The 25,674-nt window shown below is 37.1% G+C and overlaps 1 protein-coding gene and 1 long non-coding RNA gene across 2 annotated transcripts in view; both read left to right on the forward strand.

Moving 5' to 3' along the window:
• The window catches only part of ADAMTS6 (ADAM metallopeptidase with thrombospondin type 1 motif 6), a 147,446-nt gene extending 138,779 nt beyond the window's left edge, over nucleotides 1-8,667 (forward strand). The window contains exon 26 of the mRNA XM_086866614.1: nucleotides 5,240-8,667. Within this exon, the coding sequence (XP_086722740.1) occupies nucleotides 5,240-5,349 (110 nt within the window). The 3' untranslated portion in view covers nucleotides 5,350-8,667. The remainder of the gene's footprint in view (nucleotides 1-5,239) is intronic.
• A 9,081-nt stretch (nucleotides 8,668-17,748) lies between these two features.
• Nucleotides 17,749-25,263, forward strand: LOC111941463 (uncharacterized). The gene is made up of 3 exons (XR_015279998.1): nucleotides 17,749-17,861; nucleotides 24,053-24,144; nucleotides 25,153-25,263. It is a non-coding gene; the product is annotated as an uncharacterized LOC111941463 (long non-coding RNA).
• Nucleotides 25,264-25,674: the final 411 nt, after the last annotated feature.

A 25,674-nucleotide genomic window follows, 5' to 3' on the forward strand; every position in this document is an offset into this window, starting at 1 on the left:
TTTCTGATTAGTCATTGCAGATCAATGAAAAAGTCAATGAAAACGTAAATACAAATTGTTTGTTTAACAAAATACCCTTAAACATATATAGCCTAAGTCATGGACAAAATACTATTGTTTGTGTCATTGGTTTTCTAATATCTTTATTGGTTCAATGGAAACATTCATAATTTCATGTAGGGGGAGCATGATATACTTTTCATCCACTGACCTTCTACCTGCCTAATCAGTGTTAAACACAACAATGTAGCTGCAAAAACCAGTAAATTCTGTGTTCATTAAAAGACTGGGACCATAGATTTAATGTTCCACCGTTCATGTGAGAACAAGTCTATTCTTACACTCTGACATCCTTTCAGCTTCTTCTAACTGACTTGTAATCTTTTTTTATTTATAATGCCTGTTCAAAATATTTATAGTTTTGGGAATTTTTTTTGCATTATACAGTCCATTTCAGTCAGACTATTAAGTAACTTCATCATAACATTTTTTTGGTGGAGGATATATAAGATAATATTGTGAAAATAAGTTTATTCACATTTATTAAATACTTCGGATCTGAACTTGTTAATGGCCCATGCCAAACTGTAAGGAAATGCTAACTTTGAAGTAGACTTGGAGTGCTAGGCAGTAAAAAATATGTTTCCTCATTGATTATAAAATTTAGAATTGTTGCTCATGAGGGCAGTTCATTTTGTGTGGAAGGGGGAAAGCAATATGAAATTCTCCTATCAAGAGATTACACAGCAATAGCAGTCTTTCTAAAACACTTATTCCCTAAATTTTGAGTACTTGACTGCAATGTCACTAGCACTGTTGCTTTTAATATAACTAATCCCTGTGCAATCTATAATTGTATATTTTTTACACAGGATCTCCTACTACACTGGAGTTTAATATCATATTTATGTGGAACAAATGCTCTGATTAAAATTTTTTTAAAGGCGAGATTGTCCTGCAGTCTACCCAGATCTGGTGGTCATTCAATGCCTGCTCTATCCATCAATGCCCATGCCATAGATTCAAAATGGTTATAAAAGTCTGGCAAATAGAGACATTTGTGGTGAAATGGGAGCATCTAAAATTGTCCCTGAAGTACACAGATGGTTCAATGTATGATCACTGTAATTCACTATTTTTAGTAAAGTTTTAATTTTAAGTAGAGGCTTATCATCTAATGATATCATTTGAAAACATCTTCATACCAGAATTTTTCTTGGTTATTTAATTTGTCTTATTTCTGTTTAGTGCTGTCAAGAGACTTTTAAGTGATGATTATCAATCTAGGAAACTTTCTGCCTTTTAAATCTCATAGGCTACATGATATTTTATTTCCAAGCAGAGATGCTGACGTAAGTCCAAAGTAAGGAAGGTAATAAATTACTTATAAGTGGACATGATTCAGTCCCAGTCTTCGCTTAATTTCCCGTTGACAAGGTCATGTTGTTATTTATAATAATTACACTAGCAATTCTTCAGTACTATCAGAAAATATGCTAGTCTCTCATAGAAGAATGCAATCAGGGGTTTTCTGTGTGTGATCTCCATACACTGGGTGGCCTGAACTCCTCTGCAGTAGAACTGTGCAGGCTGATTATGTACAGTGAGTCAGTTGGTAATTGTGTTTTTAGGGACCCACACCTTCACTGGAAAATTTTTGGGATCCACAAATAGAAAATGTTGAAAACACTTCTACTGTATTCCAGATGGTTGTCAGTTCTTTGGCCTGCACTCTGAGAGAGCCAGGTGCAAGCCAGCTCCTTACTGACTGCCATCCAGGCTCATTAGCACAGTTAAGAAGAATCAAAGGGGAAGAGATATTAGCACAGTATTTTCTAAAGGATACAGTTCCCAACACATTGCCACTTAGTGTCCCATTTTTGTTTATGTCCCACTCTGGAGGTATTTATCTCAAAGTTAATTTAATAGTTTAAAATGCTTATATCCTTTCAGTAGAATTTTGCCGCAATCTGTGAAAGACTAAGGTTACCCTATCCCAAAATTAGGAAAAATTCTATCTTTAAGGTATTTTTTCCATACTTGTACTAGTATTTCTATTAATTTTTTTACAGCTGCTCTTAAATAGTGAATATGAGAAGCACAAACAGGATTTGCAGAATAATGTGCACATGTGACACATTTTCTGCTTTAAAAAAGTCCTCTTAGGCGCAGGAGGAGCTGACATCTCTTAGTTCAGTAAAGTGTCAGTAAAGTGACAGCCTTAGAACAGACAGACTTATCTTTTTCAACGTCCTGAAGATGATGAAAAGATTTCAAGAGCTAACTAATCCTAAAGAACACAACTATTTTTGGAAAAGTAGTATTTTATGGGAGAAATTTTGTAGCTGTGATATTTTGTCGTTAATATATTTGTGAGTGAGGCATGCTGTGTCTCTGTGCTCGCTTCTGTCACTCTGCAGGTACAGTGGGATGGGATCTGACTGTCAGTATTTGGGTTTCAAGGAAGGAGTCAGGTCTCCCAGAGAGAGGGTTTGTCCACTTGGGAGTGTGTGTGTGTGTAGCAGAGAATACCTGCCCCCAGGCTGGGGCTTTGCCTGTGTGCCACCTCGTAGCGCTGCCTCCTGCTTTGGGCTCCATTGTGGGGCAGAAGCAACTTTGAGCAGCAGCACACTGGTTTGCAGCAAGGTCAGGTTATCTGGGGGGGATCTCTTCCTGCTTCAAACCCCAGCAAACCTGATTCCCTTTGTTGTCTAAATGCCTGTGCTCACAGACTGTGGAGCCTGTTCAACAGTTTCTTATCAATTTAATTTTGCTACCCAAGGATAAAATCATACAGGGTTTTGAGGAAGCTTGAGCTGCTCTGTGGTTGATCATGTTGGTAAAGCCTGGAAAATTTTTCTTTGGGAAGGTATGGGTTGTTTGCATAAAAGAAGAGTCAAAATTTTGGGGATACAGAAATACTAAAAGAAAGTTACATTGAATCTTGTCATATTTCACACGTGCTTCAGCTCTGGGGCTTTCAAACTTTTCATTGGTGATTTAGAATATTGTAGATGTAGTTTTGATGAGCTGCCACTGATGAAGATAATGTTGCGTTTTCTGCTGGAAGTGAACTGCAGGCATCATCTACCACAACACTTGAAATACATTCAGAATTATTCTGTTCTCTTAAATACATATTTGTCTGCTGAATCTAGACTGCTAAAGCCAATCTAAAAGTTTACCTGAAAAACTGCTTTGTCTATTTTTATTTAATTTCATTTTTTCTTATATTTTATATTATACACCTTTGTGATTTCTTTAGCTAGAGACACTGTGACATTTTGTGATTTTTTAATGTAAAATGATAGTTAGTATCATAATATCATCTGATCTAGCCACAAAGTTCAGCAAGCCGGAGCTTATACATGTAGCTTACTGAAACTTATTAACACTTCTTACTCGAAACAAAAGGAACTCTGCTAAACCTTCTCCATGCCACAGTCCTATGAAGAATAGGCTATTTCATCAGCCACCATATCTATTTCAAAACTGATTTTTAAAACAGAAGTTGTGGGGGACTTCCAGAATATTCTCTCATTGCTGTCCAAATGGCGTCAGCTGAACAGCATCCAGGTTTACTCAAGAGGAAGAATAACTTAAGAGAAACATGAAAAAGGATCGTTTAAAATCCTACTTTTAGCAAAAATGCAGTTAGTGGCTTTACTTTTGTTTAACTAAACACTGTGTGTTTGAGGGTTATTTTTGGGATTGAGTGAACTTTTTATGTCTTGTTGAGATCGAATGAACCTTTTTATTTTTCACTTCATTTATAATTCACCATCTGTCTCTTCTATATTCCCAATCTTCAGAAACATGAGGACCTGAAATATTTCTGGAGGATACTTGACCTCTTTCGTGAAGAGTTTTTGAAAGGCGGTCAAATACAGTGACCACGTGTGGGTGCTGGTAGAGAAATATATCTGTTTGAACCAGTTACCCACAATGTCTTTTCTTCTGTCCCTCAATTATGCTTCCATTAAGAATTAAAAAATTAGAAAAGCAGTATGTAGGTGGAGTTGAAGAAAAAAAGAATTGCAATGAAAGCACAATGTCTGTGTTAATGAAATGAAAGTTTAAATAATTTCCTAACCACTCCTTGCTTAGCTAAAAGCATGCATATTGCCATTATCAGAAATACTGGTCAGACCTGAAAGTTCAGCCTCATTAATGCTTTCCTAAGTTCAAATGCTAAAAATTCTCATCTGCACTCAATTTGCTACTGCAAATGTACTATGCTTGCAAGTATTAATCCACTATCTGTAACACCCTGTCCCAGAGCAAGAATAATGTACTAGGAGATTGTATGGAGACTGTATGAAGAGCTGTAGAGCCTATCACTGAATTCTCAGATGTAGCTCTTTCTCCAGCTGTATCAGGATAAGAACTGAGGAGGAACCAAACTATTCCGTTCCCCATTTCCACCATCTTTCTACAGGTGCAAAAAAATAAGCCAGAGGAGAACTACAGCATATTCCAGCTCCTGTAATGTATCTACAAAGTCACTTCATATGCAACCTGTGTGGGATGCAAAAGAAACCTTCCTCCATGGAGCTGAGCTCTGTTCTCCCTTCCTGGGAAAATTACCTGCCAGCATAACAGGGCAGCTGAGGCAGTAAGCCAGGCACATAGGCAAAACACAACTTTGAAAAGAAGTTTTGACGTGCATTACAGGCACAAAAATGGCTTTCCTCCTAGCATAAAATAAACTGTGGATGTGTGGAACCAAGCCTAAAGTGTAATCCACCATTCACTTTGGTCACTGAACTCGCCCTGTTGGTACCATTATTCAAAACGCTTGTGTAGTTTTCTCCATCCCTGTTAGCTGCAGTGCTCATTCTTTTTTAAGGATTCTCACAAGTCACAGGTGTGGTGTCAAATAGTGTGAATCATGGTAATGATAACTTCTCATGAATGAATAAAATAACTCCTGAGAAGGAAGTTAAAAGTAATGTAAAGGAAAAAACTCATGTTTTCTAACTTCGTAAAGTGATCAGTTATCCCAATAAATGATAATGCTTACAAGGCAAAGACTGTGCACTTCTAAATGTCTGAGAGCCCTGCAAACATTTTTATGGCTTTTTAAATTTGTAATATTGTATGTGTTAGACTGTACTAGAAAGAGTAGTTGCACAGAAAGGAAGGTAGATGGATAGAGAATCATGTTAAACATCAAATTTTCTTTGTACTTTAATTTATATTTCTGATTTATTTTCTCTTTAATATTCTTAATTATTAGAGTGCAAAGATGTGAACAAAGTGGCATATTGCCCACTGGTGCTGAAGTTCAAGTTCTGCAGTCGAGCATACTTCAGACAGATGTGCTGCAAGACCTGCCAAGGACACTGACCCACAGGAAGCAGAAGAATGTGCCTTGTTATTACCATTGTGGAAGAGTGTCCATCGAAGAGAGCCACACAGCGGAATGAGATTGATGTCCTTGCAAATGCATTACCCTGTGGAAAACATAACCACTGGTCAGCCCCAGCTGACAGGATTTCAATATTATTTTAACTTCTGTGAAGTGGGATTTATTAATCCAAAGTGCTGGACACAGTATGAGGGGATCCCAAATTTGAAAGATTCACACAACACATATAGAATAGCTTACTGTGGAACATTTATGTTCTTTTGACTAAATCAAATAGTCTGTTTACATCCTTGCACCATTAAAATAATTTTTATTATGGACTTAGCAATGACACTGAATCCATTTCTATTTAAAACTGTTTAAAATGTAGTTCTTATGAGTTGGTCTACTATGGAAGTAAAGAAGAACCAGAAAAAATGTTAAGTCATAGCTTAAAAACCTTAACTATTTTATCTCTTGACATAGCACCACAATTTAAATTATAAAATGAGCTTGGAAATGTTATTTAAGGAGCAGAATTTTTTTAGAAAAAAGAAGTATTTTTCCGTCATTCCACCTATTTCCCTTTGGAGTAATCCATATTTCCTGAACACTGCTGTGAGCCATATATAAAGTTATACTAAATAGAACAACCATGAGGGACTTAGTTTTAAGAGGTGCAACAGTTATTGCAGTGGTGCATGAAATACAAGTGTGCTATGAAACAAAATGAAATCTTCATTGCAGGTTTATAGCCATCTTACCATTGTACAAGTGAGACAGATTTTCACTGAAAGAAACATATTTCAGTATCATGGGGGAGGCAGACTCCAGCGGTGGTGAAGACTGGATTGCCAGTTCCTTTGCTACTACCATAAGGGTTGTTTAGGACTTACACTTTGACTCCAGCTCACTTTTGTTTACAACACTAGCCACAAAGATGGTTTGTGGGCTTCTAGATTTGGTTTACGTGTTAGCTTTGATTCTCCAAAACTGAGGAATTTGAATGCAAAAGATAAGCCTACTGTGTAATAGCAACAATCCTTTGCAAAGCTGAAAGTTAAAATGGATTCCAGATGTTCCCTCCTTTGATACCATAGCAGAGGTATTGTTTATGAGAAGGAATATGTGGATGTTCTGTTCAGGAGACTGCATCTGAGTGGCAAGGATTGCAACCAAAGAATAAGTGACTCATGGAGGTATCTAGGTTCTGTTCAAATGAGAAGGCAAAAGTGTGCTTGGGCCAAGAGACCTGTTGGACCATCAGAAATAAGGCACACTGGAAAAGGGATGGCTGTAGTGAATTCCTTCACCTAAATGGCCAGGTGCTTATTTAAAGGTGGACCGTATTTAAAGCAAGGGGAAACTTTAAGCATAAGACTGGAACAAAGTCATGCCTCTAAATTAGAAGCTAGATGCCTTAACTCTTCACTGCCATGCTCCACTTATTCATATTACCCTATTTTTATTATTCACCAAATACTTTGCATTTTTAAAAGTGAAACCAAACTTCTTAGGCAAGTCACAATCAGGAATATAACATTAAAAATATTATTGTCATGCTCCTGTTCCCCTTCACTTTTCAGTAACAGACTCAACAAGGAGATGAGGAAACTAGGTATTTCTTTATAATAATATATTGTACTTGAACATTTGCATTTTGTAACAGGTACTTCATGAATGTGATTGTGTGTCCAACTATGACTCCTTTGTTGCAAAGCAGTTAAATTTATGTGAACAATAATGTGTTACAAATTCTAACTCAAATAGCACTTTTTTTAAGAAGGTGATCTTTTCAGTGAAAAATAATTTCAAAATATAAGATGGAAGTGTACCAATGTATTTTACCAATAACAAACCAAATATGTTGCACACTACTTATTAATGTGAATTAACATGGAAGAATAGATAATGTTAAGAGGACTCATACTATGAAATCCCCCCAACATATTGACGATCTGTCAAGGTGTAGCCCCATGTCTGTATTCACAACCATCAAATTCCTGTCATCTGCTACCTCTTGCCAGTATTTCCACTTCTGTACGCTTGTGACCAGTGGAATTAATTTTCAGTTGGCTTGCATGTATTCACATATGCTTGTTATCTGTTGCTCTCATCACCATGTAAACAACTCCTGTTAAAGCTGACACCAGTAGATAAAAGCATCCCAATTTTTGGGAGTTGCACATAGAGATTAAGGGCAATATGTAGTCCTTGTCTGTTAAGTGAATTGACTTCCTATATCCTTTTGACAGAACACCTTGGTGCTAATATGCCCTGGTTAGATCAGAAGTATGATGAAAGGGTAAGGGGTTGTCACAACATTCCCTAAGTAAGAGGCCTCTTTGTATCAAGGTCCAGTTTTCTCCAGGGCATGATTTTGTTTATCAGCTAATGTGTCATTTCAGCTAATGAGAAAAGGGTTTTCTTTGTATTGAAAAGAAGCCTTTTTTTTTTTTTACCTCACTTAGGACATGAAAATTGTAAGGAATGTTTCCAAAGACACATTTTGCTCTTTTACTGGTGCTAGAACACCGGGGATTCTCATGTTTACTCTGCAATATAACAGCACTGAGGTTGGAATTTAAAGAACTGCCTGGAGCAATGTTGAATTGTATTGTTAAAGGGAACAAAACACAGAATGTATATGGATTTACAAACTAAGCAACACTACAGACTAAGACTGAAATATGAAACCTAATTCAAAGAAAAATAACTGGTTTCAAGGCACAGTTCATTGCTGCTGCTACACTGTAGCCATCTATATAATCTAAGCTAAATAGTGTTATATTCCTAAATAGTGACAAAAGGAGTCTTTGTGCAGGCTATAAATATGACAGACCTAGAATCAAATAGTACAATACAAGATGCAGAAACCTGGTGCCAGTACTTCTGCTGAGCAATACTATCAGCTGATAAATATCAAAACAGAAATAAAGATCTAAGATTAATCCTTCAAGGTGTATACATCCAAAATAGTCCATTTCATTAGGAACTTTATAAAGGAGTGAATGTCACATAGATATCCTTAATAATACAGATTGAAATTACCTTTGTATTATTGTGATTAGTTGCTTATTATTTTATACTCAGTATTAATGTGGTACACTGTTACTTTATTATTATTATTTTTGCTTTTGTAAATTATATTCTAATTTATTGTCATGTTTCTTAACACTTGTTCTACATGCATTCTCCTGCTTGTAATAAAAACAAGATATTGTAACACTTGATGCAGTGAAATTCCACACCAGGCACAGATTTGTTTTTAACATAGATAATTTAGTAAAATAAAAGTGCAGCTTTTAAGATTGATACCCATGGTACAGTTGTCTCTTCCCTGACTTAAAGTTACTAGAATTCTGTATGCTTAATGTTTGCTTCATCCAATGCATCAAAATATATATAAGGTGTCTTCTTTGAAGTAACATCTATGTTTATGCTAGAATCCTGTCCTGGGCAGCAGCAATATTTGTCATATATAAGCAATTAAGGAAATAACAAAAAGGAAAAATCGAGAATATGGTCATGTACATGATTAAGTAATATTTTAGCCTAAGCAGTAATGTAGATCAAGAATGAAATTAATGGCAGCAAAAATATTCTGTACTTCTTGGAATTATTTCATTAACAGCCAGTCAATAATAACAATAAAATGTCCTTCTTGCATTGAGCTTTTAAGGTTTTATCTGAAGTTTATCTGAAGCCATGGTGTTTTTAAATATAAAGAAAGTAATTTCAGTAGACTTGATGCTTGGGTAACTGTTGCCGAGAGGTGCTTCCTTTCTTACCTGGCACAGTATAAATAACTTGCTATGGAAATCTCTGATCAAGTCCTATGAAATATTTATTATTTCTGAATTAAAATCCAGTTTCTGGTTTAATGAACTTAAGCACTCTACTCTTATGAACAATATTAAAGCAAGTACAGAGAGCCTTAAATATATTGATGAGGTATTTATTAATTTTAGTTATTCTTTGTTATTCTGTTTAAAAATAAGGATTCAAAAATCAATTGCTTGTTTTAAAAATACTGGTATTTCTATGTGTGCTTGATCACAAAAATTGCCATTCAGATCAGAAGTTGGAGTATTCTTAGTAAATAACACAGTTTAGTGACAATTTTCTCTACCATTGTAAAGCTGTTGACTTTCCTCCCATACATTCACACTGTAAGTTTTAATCTGATAGATTTCCCATTATAGTTCATTTTTAGTGTTGTTTTCCCACTGGAGTGGTTGTATTTTGTATTGTAATGACAGACTGAGAACACTGAAACAGATGTGTTTCTCCCTCCTTTTCTCATGCTACCTTAAACCTGACATAACCCATCATGCCTGTAGAATTCCTGAAACAAAAAAATTCACTCCAGTCTTTTTAAAATGCATTTTTTCACCAGAATTTCATTCTGGAGCCAATCCTACTGTTATAATTCTCTACTACACTTTTTCAGTTTATTTATTGAGGAAATGAACACCACTTTTAGCTGAGATACTGTCTTTTCCTTTCCCCAACTTCCCTTTCTATACCCCAAAACTGTTCCTTCTTGAGTATACTCACTGTTCAATCTGAAGCTTGCTGATGTACAATAAGCATTTTTACATAACTACTGTAGAATTCTGAACAGGCTTTGGTTATTCTCCTGACTTCTTTATTACCTTTTTATTGTTACTCAGAACTAAGGACTCTTCTGGATCCTCTTCTGTGGAGGTTTACTGCAATGGGCTTTGGGGATGAGTCCTGTGAGCCTTGTCTGGAGGCACTCAGTCATCAATCCGAGAGTCTTGTAGAAGGCCATTACTAAGCTGAGGCTGTCATTCTGCAAGAAGTGACAATCTATCTGGCTCTTTTCCCTTCACCACAAACAACAATTAGGTGGAAGGGATGGATGACTGCTTATGTGTGGTCCTTCCAATCTTTGTTCTAGACAGAATGGTGTAAGAGCATTTCCATGCAGTAATCAGGATGAAATACCAAACAGATTTATAAGGGCTCAATCAGCCACAGAACAAGGTTCATTACAGAACTAGTGAATAGGTCATTTCCCAAGTGTATTTGGCCCAGCTAAAGTGGAGGCTCATGTCCAGTTTAGGAAAATGAGCCACTCAAAATATAGGGTGGTGTACATTTAGGGATGCTGCATCCCTTAAACTGACATACCACCGAAGTACCACATGTAATTAATTTTCTTCTGTCTCTGCACGGGACTGACATTTTCATTGAACTGGACAGGCTACAGGATACAGTTTACGTTCAGAGGTCATATAGCTGCCAGTCAGAAAATTATTGAAGTCTGTCCTGGAAAGGACATATGTATTTCTGCATTAAGGATTGGAAGATTAAATTTCTACAAACAGGAAGGTCTTTTCAGAGAAGATCTATCAAGATCAATAAATAAATAATCTCACTTCTTTAGTAATCCTGTTTGAAATAAATTTATCAGATCACAGCTCGAGATAGAAAAGGAAGTGTTTTGGAAGCTAGAAGTGAAGACTCAGCCAGTGAGTGGTCCAGGCTTCAGTTGCTATGACCACACAGAGAGATCAGATCTGGTCTGGCTGATAAGGAATAAGCCATGGATTTTGGAAATTGGATTTCTTCATCTGCATTAAGACAAGTATATTTGTTTATTCTTCTCCCCAACCCCACCTTGACATCAAAGTCTACAAATGTAAAAACTCTTGCAGTGTTTATAACACAACAAAATCGTCACTTACATTGTTTGAAAAACCCATCTTGCAGTATGATTTATCTTTTGCAATGGAGATCAGTCTTCTAATCTACCTCCCCTTAGAAGCAATGCTGAGTAACTCTTCATCTCCAAATTAACTGTGAGGGAACAGTTCTGGACATGTGGGAATATCTTCCAGTTTTATCTCTATGAAAAGACCCAGACCCACTCTAGGATTTCAGAAGACAAACTTCAGTTGAGAATACATTTAAAGTTATTATTGCCACATTCGTTCTGAGGTCAACGATGTTTAATTAAGCAAATAAAGTTACAGGAGTGCAGTGTGCTTAGTAGGGTGACTGCCTTCTAACATCTTTGAACACTGATCAGAAACAGGGGCAGGACCTTGTGCGTGAATGACAATGTGTGGTTGAAAAGTTTATAGTCCATTTCCAGAAGACTCTCTTTCATTTCTCAGACTCCACTCAGAATCCACACACTAGTACAGAAAATCTTTTCTCTCTATCATCTCCTCCCCCCTGGTGGCTGTTTCTCCTCTTTCTCACTGCTTTAACATATCTGTGCATCTCATATTTGGTGTACAGTGCTGTTGTCTTTGATCAGATATTTTAATGTGAATGTTGAGGTTTTTCACATCTGTACTTTAACACAGTTATTTGTTAAAAATGCTCATTTTCAGCTGGTTTTGTGAATTATTTATCGAAGTGTAAAAACAAATATAAAATCTAAATATGAATTTCAAGAAATTACTGCAGTAATTAGACACCCCCTCAAGGTACATTTTTCCTATTATGAAAAATACTGAGTTAGGAGCAAATACAAACAGAAGGAACCAAGTCTCTCTTTTGGTCTCAGATTCTCTTTCACAGCCTTTGTATTGAAATGCTCTATCAAAACAAGACCTTCTGCAGCAAAAAGGAATGCCAAACATCTCATTTGGCCTTTCTGGACCAAAGTTTCCTTAGAAGTTTATTTACTTAAGATAAGGTTATATTGTTGAAACTGTCCTGTCAATTAGCAGTAACATTTGACTTCAGATGTATTATTCTTCAAAAGCATTTTGAATATCCATATCAAGGATAGGGCTTATAACTGATTTTCTAGGAGGGAAGGTATGATGTCTATAATTACACATACCAATTAACTATGTCTTGCTCAGAGCTCTTGTGAAATGAAGTGCAGAACAGCCTATTTAATTTAAAGGGGAAAATAAATTAAACTGCATTTCATACTAGATTCAAAAATAAAATGCAAGGGATTAATATTCCATTTTGATTTTCAGTGAGGTTTAAGAAGCTGTCCCAGCACTGGTTGTTCACTGCACTGTAAAATGTTTATAAAGCTGAAGACAAATGACCTGAATTCTATTTCCATGGAGGGTTTGGGGTTTTTTAACTCTGTTATCCCAATCCATCTAGGAAAGGTCTCAAGCACTAAGACAAACACCTTTCTGTAAATCATCCCCCTCAGATTTGCAAATTTGCTATGCTGGTTTTTTACTACTTTCTGCAGTTGTGATCATCACAAATTTTAATGAGAGAAAGACTAAGAATGATGGGCTTGAGGCCTTGGTCTCATGGCTGTGGATGTGTGTCCTTGTTACCTTTCTCCTATAGCTGGAAAACTGCCATGTGGCCTTTTTTCCACCTGTATGACCAAAACAGGTTTCTGGCACCACAGGCTTGCTGTCTGCTCATCTGCAGGGTGGGCAGATGCTCATGAAAGACTCAGTTAACGTGGGTTAACGTGCCCATCAGGAATCACAGGTATTTTGGACCAGCGCTGCATAAAATTGGTTCCTGTGGAATGTGACCTTTCTGTCACCTGGCTTTCATGTTGGGGACAGGGTTCCAGAGCACCTTTCAGATTTGGCCAGCAGCCACCTCTTGGTCTACAGCAGCAAGTGTCCTTTAGCCCTTTGTTGGGGCTCAGCTGTGGCTTGTGGCTGCTCAGAGCTGCAGCCAGGATGGGTGCTGGAATGCTGCAATGTGCAATTCTGCCACAGCAGCTGGCAAGCCCTGGTAAATCATGCTGGTGTGGAGAGCTGATGAGCTCTGAGCTGTGGTGGATCTCCTCTGTGAGCAGCTGGCAACCAAGGGCAGGCCGAGAGCTCAGCGTGGTTCATTTTCCCTTCAGGGACTCGTGAGTCTGGGATGCACTGCTTGGGCCAGGCTGAGCAGCAGCCTCTGCCCAGCCCCTGGCACACCACAGCTGCCTCCTCAGCTGGAGGGGTGGAGGGGCTGCCACACTGAGCAGCCATGACAGCTCCAAAGGGACAAGGCTCTCCATGACAACAGGATGGCTTCAGCTGAGGTGGAAGGCCAGTGATAGTGATTTTGGGGAAGTTGTGCTGGGGCTGCTGGTCTGGGAAAGCTGTGGAAGGGCCAGGGAGTAGGAAGAAAGAGTGGGACCATGAGATGGAGCTGATGAGGAGCTGAGCAAGTCTCAGTGAGGGGATCCTGGGGCAAGTGTTGGGAAAATAGGCCAATACCACAGGTAAAAGAGGAGGTACCCCTATAGAGGAAAGGACATGGTTCCTGTGGTTAGATGAAGTGCAAGAAACTTTCAGAAACACCTTGAGCTCAGAGACATCTCTTGGAGAAGCTCAGTCTTCAAGGTGGGGAGTGGAGAGCCCCTGCAGAGCCTGCAGAGAAAGAGAGGCCCTTGGTCAGTTTAATCCCTTTGGTGAACACCTGAAATGTTATATATACTATTAACCAAAGAAGCTATGAGTCTCTCAGTGAGTTGCAGCAGTGAGCGAAACTCTTTACCACTTCGGATAACCTGTTTTAATTGGCCATGCTGTATTCAGCAGATGAGTGAACTGTAAATGATCACAAAATGTAGCAGTTGCAAAAATCATGTCTGTAAATTTGCCTGCCACAGACAGCTGCATTCTTGAATGCCAGATGCTCACTGGATCCTGAGTAATTCTGCTGAGCTGATGAACAAATGTTTACAGGGAGTGTTGACTCTCAGCTGGTAATCAAGGTAGCAAAAGGCTGCCAAGAGGTTTGTTGCTCATTAAGAGTATGACACTTAGAGCCTTCAAAACAGTAACTGTGACTCTCCTTTAAAAATACAAGAGAGAAGTAATGTATTTTGGTAACTTTGGTCTGAAATTTTGATCATCCTTCTGTGGCTTGAGAAACTTGATTACAAAAGCAGTGACCATGCATGTAAATCTGGGTGTCCAGAGTTGTGCAATGGAATCTTGTTACATGTGAAGTCTCAGCTTGATTTTGCTCGTGTTTTCCTTATTATACCATGTATGTCATTCAGCAATATATGTTTATCTTTGTTTTGATTAAGTTCATGCTGGTTTTGGAGGTATGGCCCATTCTTACCTGGACATAATGTATAGAAATTTGGAAAGGGGTGGACAGATGAATGACCAGCCCTACCGCACAGAAATCTTGAGCTACGATTTAGAAAAAAATTCATGCAACTGTCTATGAGAAATAGACCACCAAACCAAAATCAAACTTTTTAGTTACCATTCTCTTATTAGCTTTTTTTAAAGTCTTATGGTGTGCTTGTTTCATATTTTCCTGCTCTGTATAATGAGGAAAGCCAGAAAATCACTTTCTAAGGGGAAGAAGAAAGGTTGGAAACACAACAGCTAGAGTTATAAAACAGAACAGTCTTTCAGGAGAAAACATAAATATTTTAGCACATTATAATATTACAAGGGCGAGCAGGATAATACCCCATTCTAATAAAGCACTAAATTCTCATTACACTTTTAAGGAAATGTTAGGTATCTTTCTCAGTGAAGGCAACTTTTGTAAAACTTTAAGCTTTCTTTCCCGTTTTATAAAAATTATGACCTGACTTAGCAAAATGCTGCTGCCTTCTGGGTCATTCCAAGGAATTGTCTTCCAGCTGGAAACTCTTGAAGTCCATGGTTGACTGCTCACATTCTTTGTGATCTACTAGGAAAGAGACAGATGCAATGCCAGCTTTATACTGATCAGTAAAACGTCAGTATCAATCTAGCATCCTCCTATCTCACTTATTTAACTTCTTTTAAGAAGATGCCCAGTGAACCTGAGCTTGTGATCTCCTGAAGGACTCCTCAGAAGGTGTACATGCACTGTTGTCTTCATGTCAAAACTACAATAGTCTTGCTGTGCCAGAGAAGGTGAATCTGGCCCAAAGTCAAAATATTGGTAATTCTTAGCCAGTTTTGAGTGGACATACACAAAAACAGTGCCTTTGGCTTCCATTCAGGCTGACTTTTTAAAAATTATTTTTAATTTTTTTTAAAAACTTCTTAAATTTTTTTTTCCCCCTAATGCTTTCTGGAATGAAAGATAGAAAAAGTGGGTAACTTTGTCTTGGTAATACAGTACCAAAAGATAGTAGATCATAATGTAATAATTTTCATCAAGGTCTCATTCTTAATCAAGGCCTCTGTTAATTACATCATCAAAATTTTCCCAGTTGAGACTGTAGATACATCTGCTATAAATACCTGCAGAGCAGCTTAAGGCCAAAATAGCAATGTTCCAAATCAATTTTTAGGCTGAAAAATATACTTTTTATTAAAAAGTTGAGAAAAAGTGGATTCCTGTGCATCAGTAAATGTAATGAGTAAAGTATGTAGAACTAATTACAGTAGACCATTTATTACCAAGCAACTGTTAAAAATCTTGAGAAAGAAATAAATAAATCCCACAGACACAATTTAAAATAATTTCTAGTAAATAAGCATGGAAAAAAACCCCTCAGACTGAAACATCTTTTGCTGTTTAGAGGCAGATAATCCATTCTTAGTCCAGGGCACAAATTTGATTTACAGTGCGTTTCAAAATATTTATCTTCTTTTTAGGTTTTCCATCACTGCCTAAGCCAATAGCCTGCTGTGTTTGAAAATGTCTGGGCAGTAATTGTAATTGTTTTTAAAGCTATTTTGGAAAATAGTGAGCTTTGTTGCATTTTGTAGATTTTAGGAATGCAATTATCAACATTGTATATATAATCCAAGTGACCTGCTGGCTTTAGAAGCTCAGACCCATAGAAAAAAAAAATTAACAACAGCAAAATGTTTGTTTAATTTTTGTTCTGTAGTTGGTCAGTGCTAGGTGAATTATGTTATAGCCAGTTTGGCAATAAATGATTAAATAACAATTCCATATAAGTACATAACAGTGTTAAAGTAAACATACAAGGAAAAGAATGATTTTTTCTGTGTGGATAATCTGACCCATTTTCATATGTCAGTATTTGATGAAGTACTGTGCTGATATGATGGTATCTGGGTACTCCTGTGATTCATCCAAAATTGTTAACAAACAGTTAGGTCTGAACACTCAACACAAAGTAATACATCTTAGAAACTGATACGTAAATATGTTAGATAAAGAGCTAAGTTTTCTTCTGTGTTGTTCATTATAAACTGACAGAGATCTTTCCCAAACTATTTTGTTGCCTTTTCCTTCTGCTTTAACGGGTTCCAGACTGAATATACTTTTCTGATAGGCATCTGTTGAAGAAGAGCTAGAGTGAGGTGATGTGAAGAATATGTTGGAATTACAGTTCCAGTTTTTAAAAAAAGAAGCACAAAATTGCGTTTCTGACTTAGAAATAAAATTACAAGTCAGTGTCTAAAAACTGTTAGCAGTCTACTTAAAAATATATCTGCACCAGGAGAATATTCTTTGGAGAAACATCTTTGAAATAGATCTTTCACCATGACCCATACACTGCATAGTGAACATGCAGTTGCAGTTTATTGACAGCAAAATATTAAAACCAGTTAGGTTCTCATTTCAGTTAAGCCTCACTCTGTTCTTTATTGTACCTTGACACATTTAACAGAAATCAGTTAATGCTTCAGAAAGTTCACCAACTATCCCAAGATCACGATCAAGATAAATGACCATATCCAAGCATGAAGTTATTTATTCACTGATAGCTGCCTAAACCATGCATCCATGTTTTACATAACCTCTGGGAACTTCCAGCTGTATTGTATGTATGCCTCACAGGTATATTTTTCTGTTAAAATTTTGTTAAAATTTTTTTGGAAAGCAACTTGGGAATGATTTTATGACAAAGTTACCTATAGTTTCGTTTTTGCAAACTGGCCATTAGTAGTCATATTTAAGCCTTAAAAGCTGTAAGTGTTTCATCCCATTGGTCCAAGGAACCAAGTGGCAAATTATAAACATTGCATATTTCTACATTTATTTAAAAATACTCTTCAGATTAGTTACAAATTTCCTGTTGCTTACCAACAGTGTCACAAAATGCTTTTACACTGCTTTCTGGTTAGCATAAAATAAATATATGTTTTTAAAAATACTTATTAACAGAACCACTCATCCCAGAATGAGCTCATTTTAAATGCTCATTTATCTACCCTGGGCTTTATGCTAACTGATATTTCTCAAGGTCAAATCAACAAGTTTAGACTGGATCACAAACTTGAGCACTTGAACAGATATGTTCCCATATCTGGACAGGGTATTTTTCCTATCTGCTGCCATGTTCACCTCACCTAACTTCTCCCTAAGAAAAAACAAATCTCAACCCAGATGAAGCTTTAAGATGTCTCTGTAAATACTGAGCTCATCTTTCTGTTCTGTGTAACCCACAGCAGATCCTCTTTTACATTTATGAAGAACTTGTTCTAGGCAAGCTGTAGTTGTTACTCTTGTGCCATGTTCATTATGAATAGAAGCCAGCAGAGACAGACACAGGGCAGTGATATCACAGAAAAGAGGGAATGCACTTGCTAAACTGATGCAGGGATGAAATTGACTGGAAGAGCTTAGTAAAAAAACTGCTGTTCCTGTTAAATGGAGCTCTGAGGTATGAATTCTGCATGGTTAAGCCAAAAGGGATATGGGAAGAGATCTGATAATATGTGTGAGGTGCAGTCCCATGTTTACATAATTAACAAACTCTTCAGATGTTGTATTCCAATAGTCTCTCTGATGTGTTACTACCTGGTTTGGGTCTATCATTGCAGCTCTTTAAAAGGTCATATAAAGATAGGACTGTATACAAACAGAGGCAAGTATTGGCACATTTGCAAATCAGAGATTCCAAAATTCTTGTGGAACAAAAGTAGAACATCAGTCATACTCCTGCTGAGTATTGGAAATACAGATAGGTTTGAAAAAGTTTGGAAACCATCTGTGAACCTTTTGCCGAGGGTTTTGAGAAACCATTTGTCCTAGGTAACCTCAGGCACTTTCTAAAACTGATGAAAGCTGTCAGGCTGTTAACTGGGCTTATTCACAGTCTTCCATTTCCTCTCAAAACTGCCTTTGGGTACCTGTCCCTGCTGGGAGGCTTCCCATGGGGGAGGTTACAGAAGGTTGTTGATGTGCTCTTTGGTGTTTCCTTTGAGGTCTGGAAGGGTGTTTCTGGCATTGCTGTTGGAGCAATTCTGTCTGAAGGAAAGCTAAAACTCTTGATGATATTCCTGTGCCTTGATAAGTTCTAGTGAATAGGTCAAGAGGTCTATGTGGTGCTACCATGGGCAGCTTTCTTGAAGTGGTAAAGTGGTCCATACAGATGCCTGGATTTCACAGGGCATGATTGATCTGGAGCTGGGAAAATCAGCAAGCCCATTTAGGTTGTGGGGATTTGTGTGGAGAAAATTTTCACATTTATTCAATTCTAGACATTCTGTTTTACTCAATAAAGCTGTATGAGAACAATTAAGGAAGATGCAAAGGCAGATTCCAGGCTGGCCATGGTGTTGCAGAGTCCTATAATTTATGCTTTTTCTCTCTCTATTTATATTTATATATTTCATAATTTTATGTATATAATTTTAGCAGTTTATCTCTTACCCTGTAAGACATTCAACAGAGGCTAAGATATACAGGATGGTTGCTGTTTCTAATCCCTTTTGAGGGTTAGAAGGTTCTTTATCATTGATGGAGATTAACACTTTTTCCTTAGCAAGTTAATTGGTTTTTAGATCTCCCATTAAACAAACTGGCAGTAAAATAGGCTTGGTCTGATTCCATAGTACTGGTAGTACAGGGAACCCATAACTGATCCTTCCATCAGACAGAAGAACTTCAGTGCTGCCAAACTCAGCAAATAACACCTTTGGGATTACAGTGATTTAGAGCTGAGATAGTCTTGGTTTTCAGGTAGCTAATGCAGTTTTACTTATGTTCCTTGCAGAATGGTAAGGGAGGTCACATCACTGATGTGAGAGGCAGCAAGCATTTGGTATCTGCTAATTAGGTGAATACCTACCTTCCAGAGGTTGTAGATCATGCAGACATTGGCAGAGCAGGAATAAGTAGAGAATTCGCCTGAACTAACAAGGTCTGATGATCCTTTCAGAAGATAAAGTAATTCTGACTGAGCCTTTGCTTTGAAATCAAGCAGTGTACTGGCATGTGTGCACATTAAGAGGCAATTCTAATTAATGGTCATCACTGAACTCTGTTGGTCTAGGAGAGTTAGATCCTGCATTTGTGTGATTAGCTATTTTGAGCCCTGTTAGGAAAACAGGGAAGCAGAAACGATTAATACTCTGCTTTCACATAGATATTATTTTTTAAAAGAGCTGATAATAAACTGAAAGTGCAATAGCTTAAATGTTTCTAGGTTTAGTCACGGTTGTTGTATTCTTGATGTTCAATTATAGACTCTGCAAGCCCAGCTGATAAAAAAAACCTGTGAGATGTCTAAAGTTGCTGTCTTGCTGAGTTGCTGATCACTTGAGGAACAGGGTGTTATAAAAGAGAAATCTAGTAATCTTAATAAAGACATTGCTAATGGTCAAACTTAACACTATGTTAGTCAGAAAAGAACAATTATGGTTTCTCTTTTCCTTATCCCAGGAGTTTTAGACCAAAGTCAGTAAAGTGAGATTCTCCTTGCATGTTTATGATGTGTTCATTAGCTTCTCTATTAAGATGAAGCCAAAAATCCTTTAGTTAAGTTTACTGAATTTATAGTGTGTTACTAAACTCTGTCTTATTCTAAAAGCAGTAGAAGAAGCTGGGTCTCTACTATTTGTGCCAGAACCTGTGAGATCTAGAAAAAAATTAAACACTTGGCTCTAACCAGACTCTCTGTGTCCAAGTGGGTTTCACTTGAAACCCACAGTCAGAATGTATACTTATCCCATCTAATGCTACTTATCATCACATATCTGTCACTTGCCATGTGATATTGAAACTGGCAGAGGCTTTCTAAAATGATGAAGCTAAGATCAAGACAAGCCCAGGAAATGCACAGCTCAGAGTGTGATCAAAATATAAGTATTTTAAGACCAGCTGAGCAAAGCAGAAGTAGTACAAGAGAAAAAAAAAAAAAAGGTCCAAAGTCAGATGTAACTTTCTTTTTTAAGTCCTACTTTATCTTCACTTCCTGTTTTCCAACTGTGCTTTTCTGACTGTCAGCATCATAACAGCTTAAGACTATAACGATAAATGGAAAGCTTAAGTTATAGGTAGTAATTTCCTAGATATCCTCCAGTTGAATAGTATACTTAATTCTTTTTTTCTTTCAAATTCTTTGCCTATTTCTTTATTTCTAAATCTAAGTGGTAGGCCATGTAACAAAACACCCACAAAGGAGCTCAGAAGAGACAATGGCAGGAGAGGGAGGATGCCAAGCCCGTCAGAGAACCGGGCAGCTCACTCAATTTCACACAGCCCATTTTCATAACAAATCAAGGGCTCCTGAGGAATGACCACCTTGTCTGTTCCCTCCCAAAAAATGGAAAAAAATAAGTGGAAGGGGAGGACCTTGTTTTTAAGTTTGATACAACTTTTCATGATCAAATATGGCAGACAGAAAACCAAGACATTCCTGGAGCATTCTTAATGAAGGGAATATCTGCATTCTTAATAAATTTCTGCTGGTTTTTTTTTTTTAGTTTAAATTGGAAATAGAATTTTCATTTCAGAGCTGTTAAAACAAGACAAAGGTGTGTCTTCAGCTGCGGTCTCATAAAGGTGGCTCCCTTGCCAGATGAAATCTGTTCGAATGGGATTCTTGGGAGCTGATTCATCAGGCCTCCACCTAAATGATTACAGGTCTATCAAGTGTTCTACTTCAGTGTTCCATCTACAAGCCTTTCACTGAGTTTTGTACAGTTTTTGGTCAACTGCTGTGGCCTTGGTAGTGGTCTAATAAGAAATGTGTTACTAAAATTTAGATGGGATTTAATATCTGTAAATCTAGGCTAGCCTTGTGTCTCATCCATCTTTGGCTTCTAGTTTAAGAAGAAACAAGCTGTGCAGATATGCTAAGGAAAAGTACCAGGAAGTAGCAATATTATTACTCGCAAAAAAGACTAAAATTTGATCAAATTATTTTGATTTTATTTCTCTTCACCTTTCAACTCATATATGCAAATACTATTTTGCACTTTCTGTTTATCTTTTTTGTTTACTTTTATATTTTCTTTACTTTTTGTTTATCTTTTGTTTATATTCATAACCAATATGAACAGTTCTATAACATACTACATTGTATTATAAAAAAATACATGTTTTGGAGCTGGACATAGGTAAATTATCTATCTACCATATATTTTAGAACCACTCCCTGTGATGAAAAGCAATTATCAAAGCATGCAAAATTGAGAGATGAAGAATCGTACCTTAGTCCTTTGTACTAGTTTCTTATACCAACAAAACTGAAGAACTAACCTGTACTTCAACCTAAGTAAACAGTCAATCTGATCATTCCCCAGCCTATATTGATACTGGGGGTTGCCCCAACCCAGGTGAAAAACCTTGCACTTGGTCTTGTTGAACTTCCTGAGGTTCATGGGGACCCACTTCTCATGCTTGTCCAGGGGTCCCTCTGGATGACATCCCATCACTCAGGTGTGTCAGTCACACCACTCAGCTTGGGGTCATCTGCAAACTTGCTGAGACTGCACTTGGTCTCTTCATCTCTGTCATTAATGAAGATTATCAAACAGCAGTGGTGACATTACAGACCCCTGGGAGACACCGGTCATCACTGATCCTCATTTGGACTGTTGACCAATACCCTCTACAAGTCACCATCTAGCTTGTCCATCTAACCATCCACCCATTAGTTCCATTTCTCTCCAATTTATAGAGGGAAACAGTGGCAAGGTGAGGCTGACAGGTTGGTAGTTCCCAGGATCCCATTCACCTTTTTTAAAAAGGTGTCCCCTTTTTTCACTGGGGACTCCACCTGACTTTATACATCACAGATGGGTCTTGGCAAGTATGTTAGCCAGTTCCCTCAGGACTCTGGGATGGATCTCATCAGGCCTCATAGTCTTATCTGGTTCCTCAGCTAATCATGAACCTAAAGTCCACTTATGAAGCCAGACACACTTCCCTTTCACTCAATTTTTTTTAAGAAATATTTGAATCACAGGCAGCCTGAGGTTCAGTGTTAAAGAGGAAAATTTCTTTCTCCCAGATCTAGTGCAATAAAAAAATTCAAGGAAAGTATGAGGTATAAAGAAGCAGGAGAAGATACATAATGGCTAATTTTAAGATTAGTCTGTGTAGGAAACCCACATTTCGTCTGTAAAGAGGAGAAAAATCACATTCTAATTGTTCAGTGTTTTGCAATGATTTTGTATTATATCCTGAAGCCTTGTGGTCAAACCAGTATCAGCTGAAGGCAGTTTATAACAAAGAGAGGGGAAAAAAGAATAAAATCTCTATTTAACCTTGTAATTAATTGCCAACTTTTGTAATAAAGTTCTCTGTATTTTACAGACCACAAGGAAGGAATGTACTTTCTGTCCTGAGAAATGAGCTTTAATGCAAACTGCTGAGGTCCTTCTATTTGACATTAATTTTCTAAACAGTTTTATATTTTAAAAAGTTTTAAAGACTTGTCCTTTGTAACCTTAGAAAATAAACAGGCCTGTAACTATTATTTCCTTAGTGAGAGCTATTTCATTAATGAAGTTCTAAAGATGGAAAATGTAGAGACCATATATGATATTTTAGAGACTCAGAAGCTTTGCATAAAATAAGAGAAAAGTGGCCTCTACCTCATCTTCCTCTAGCACTTTTTCTAACAACAGTATAAAAATAATAAAATATAAAAATTATAAGATATAAAATAATAATGTATAAAAATAATAATAATTCCACAGAATTACAGTTGTTTTTCCGCTACTGAAATTTAGTAATTACTCACCAGGATGACAGTGCTAGCAGGAAAACTGAAATTCTGGATTCTTTTAGAAAAAATCAGCATTTTTAAACAGGTCCTTAATGCAATGTATAGGAGTTTTGCACATAGGACCAAATACATTCTGCAACTTTATTTGCTCTGCTACTTCTGATACTATAATGGCTGAAATAACAAGCAAATCAACATCTAAATCTAACCATATTTCCTGTGCTTTTAAAAATCATGTGAAGTATATAGTTTTATTAAATTTGATAGTTTCTTATGGAAATTGGCACAATGGTATCTAAGAATTCTCAAATGATAGTCAAGTATCTCTGAGATTTTCAAGACACTTTAAAAAGGTTAATAGGTCCCATATTTGACAATTTAATAGATCAGAACTTAATCTTGCAATTCAATGCCATAATGCACTATGGCTGTCCAGTTTCTAAAGTCTTGGAATGATTTTTTTTTCTATTTATTTGTTTATTTATTGTCTCCCTTGTAGCATTGTATGGCATTGTATAGCATTAACTAAAATGAAAAGTGTTATGCAAAGACAGGTCCAGAGACAAATGCTCCAGATTATCACTTATCAGCCTCGACTATGAAACTAGATTCTTCCTTCTGCAATTCTGGCTTTGTTCAAATTTTCTACCAGTGTTTTTGGCCAAGCAGAGTGCTTTCAGAAGACAGCCTTTTGTACTTCATGTGCAGCCTTGATTCACCCTCCAAGTCTCAAATATACAGAAAGGGGCAGAGGTCATTAATGAAAAATTGTTTTGTGATCATTAAAGTATGCAACATAACATCATGGACAGATTGGGAGGGAGGATTGCAGACTCATAGGGAGTGTCCTGAGGTTCAGGCTCTCCCTGATGAAATGCTGTTACTTCCCTCAGTTTTAGGAGTTGCCACGTTCACAGGAAAGGAATGCGGTGGTGTTTAGTCTCTTAGACTGGAATCAACATTTACACAAGAAAAAGTTAGACAAGTAAGTAAATAGCTATTTACCCAACCTCAGGATTAACTCCACAGTTACAGCATTAACTTAGATGAATTCCTGAAGGATTTTTTCCTTTCATTTGATGAAGATTTTTATACTTCACATCAAGACAACAACTCAGTCCTCCCGAATTCTGTTTTGAATATAAAATGATACATGTAATACGGAACTTGCCCTGAGGTTTTTCTCAGATGCAGCCCCCCTTTCTTATTAATACAAGAACAATCAGAATTGAATGTCACTTGTGCTAGTGGTTTGTCCACAACCCCTACCTGCCTTGAACTAGAAGGACTCTTGGGCAAGTTTCAGGCTCCCAACAGTAAGCAGAAATTTTAACATCTGTCCTGTTGCTAAAGTATATAAAAAAATGTTACACTGTTGTGAGAGGAATGTTGGACTGATGGTTTGGGTTTTGGTTCTAAGTGTGCGTATAATTGCTTTGTGAACTGAAATCTATTTTTCAGATAGGCAAACTGAAAATTTCAAGAGCATGTACAAACTATTGCTAGTTCTTATCTGAAACTGGAGAGGATGGTTTTAAGTAACTTTCTGAATGGTAATAATTTTGCAGAGAATATTACTAGCCTTGGCTTTGTAAAAGACTGATGTCCTTTCAGCTCCCTTTCCTGTTATATCTGACCTGAGCATACATAAACAGGTAGCTGGATTAATACTGCATAAGCAGGTGTTAACTTCATACCTTTGTTACCCTTGAGTAACTGATTTTGAAAATCATACTGCTTTCACCAAGGTGCTTTTTACATTCAAAATAAACTGAAATTTTCAGCCTACCAATGCAAGCACTTTGAAGTAAGCAATTAATTGGCAGCAATAATAGGTTTCTGTCCTCTGTGTGGATCTTGGATGTTTTGACAGTGGTTTTCATAAATCTAGTTGGTGAGGGAACAGGGAAGTCTAAGGTGAGTATTTTCACTAAGATCATGGGTTTTTTTAAGCTCTCAATTTTTTTTTCTAACCTTTTTTCCTCGGAAACAGCTAGATCATTTTGAATGGCACATTAAGTATGGCCTGCTTGCCTGCAGAAGCTGCTCCTCCCAAGATCTCAGATTGCATTACCGACTTACAAAAACCTGACAAATTGTAAAGGTGTGTATCTTTACCTCTTACAGATTGGGACACAAGATAAAAGCTAATCTTTTATTACTAGCATTAGCATAAGTTCTGGGGAAAGTGCTAGAGAGGAAAATTCTTAATCTTGATATTTAATGTATTGCAAGCAGGCATCCTTGGGTTTTCTTGTAGTTAAACAGTAAAAAGTTAAGAAATGCCAGGATTTGAAGTTGCTTACTGCTGGATGGAGTTTATCATTTGAGGCTCGATAATGTGCTAAATGCACAGTATGGCTTTTCATTCAGAGCTGGCACATGTCCTGCTGGCTCTGTTGGGTGGAATTTTCATGTGCTTGCCTGCAAAATGCCATGTAAACAAATACTATGGGGGGAATTTCCAAGAATATGTAACGGCTAGATGCACAAGAGCATGTTGTGTCAGAGTAAT

This window comes from Cyanistes caeruleus, chromosome Z (assembly GCF_971803275.1).
Source record: "Cyanistes caeruleus chromosome Z, bCyaCae1.hap1.1, whole genome shotgun sequence".
NCBI classification, from domain to species: domain Eukaryota; kingdom Metazoa; phylum Chordata; class Aves; order Passeriformes; family Paridae; genus Cyanistes; species Cyanistes caeruleus.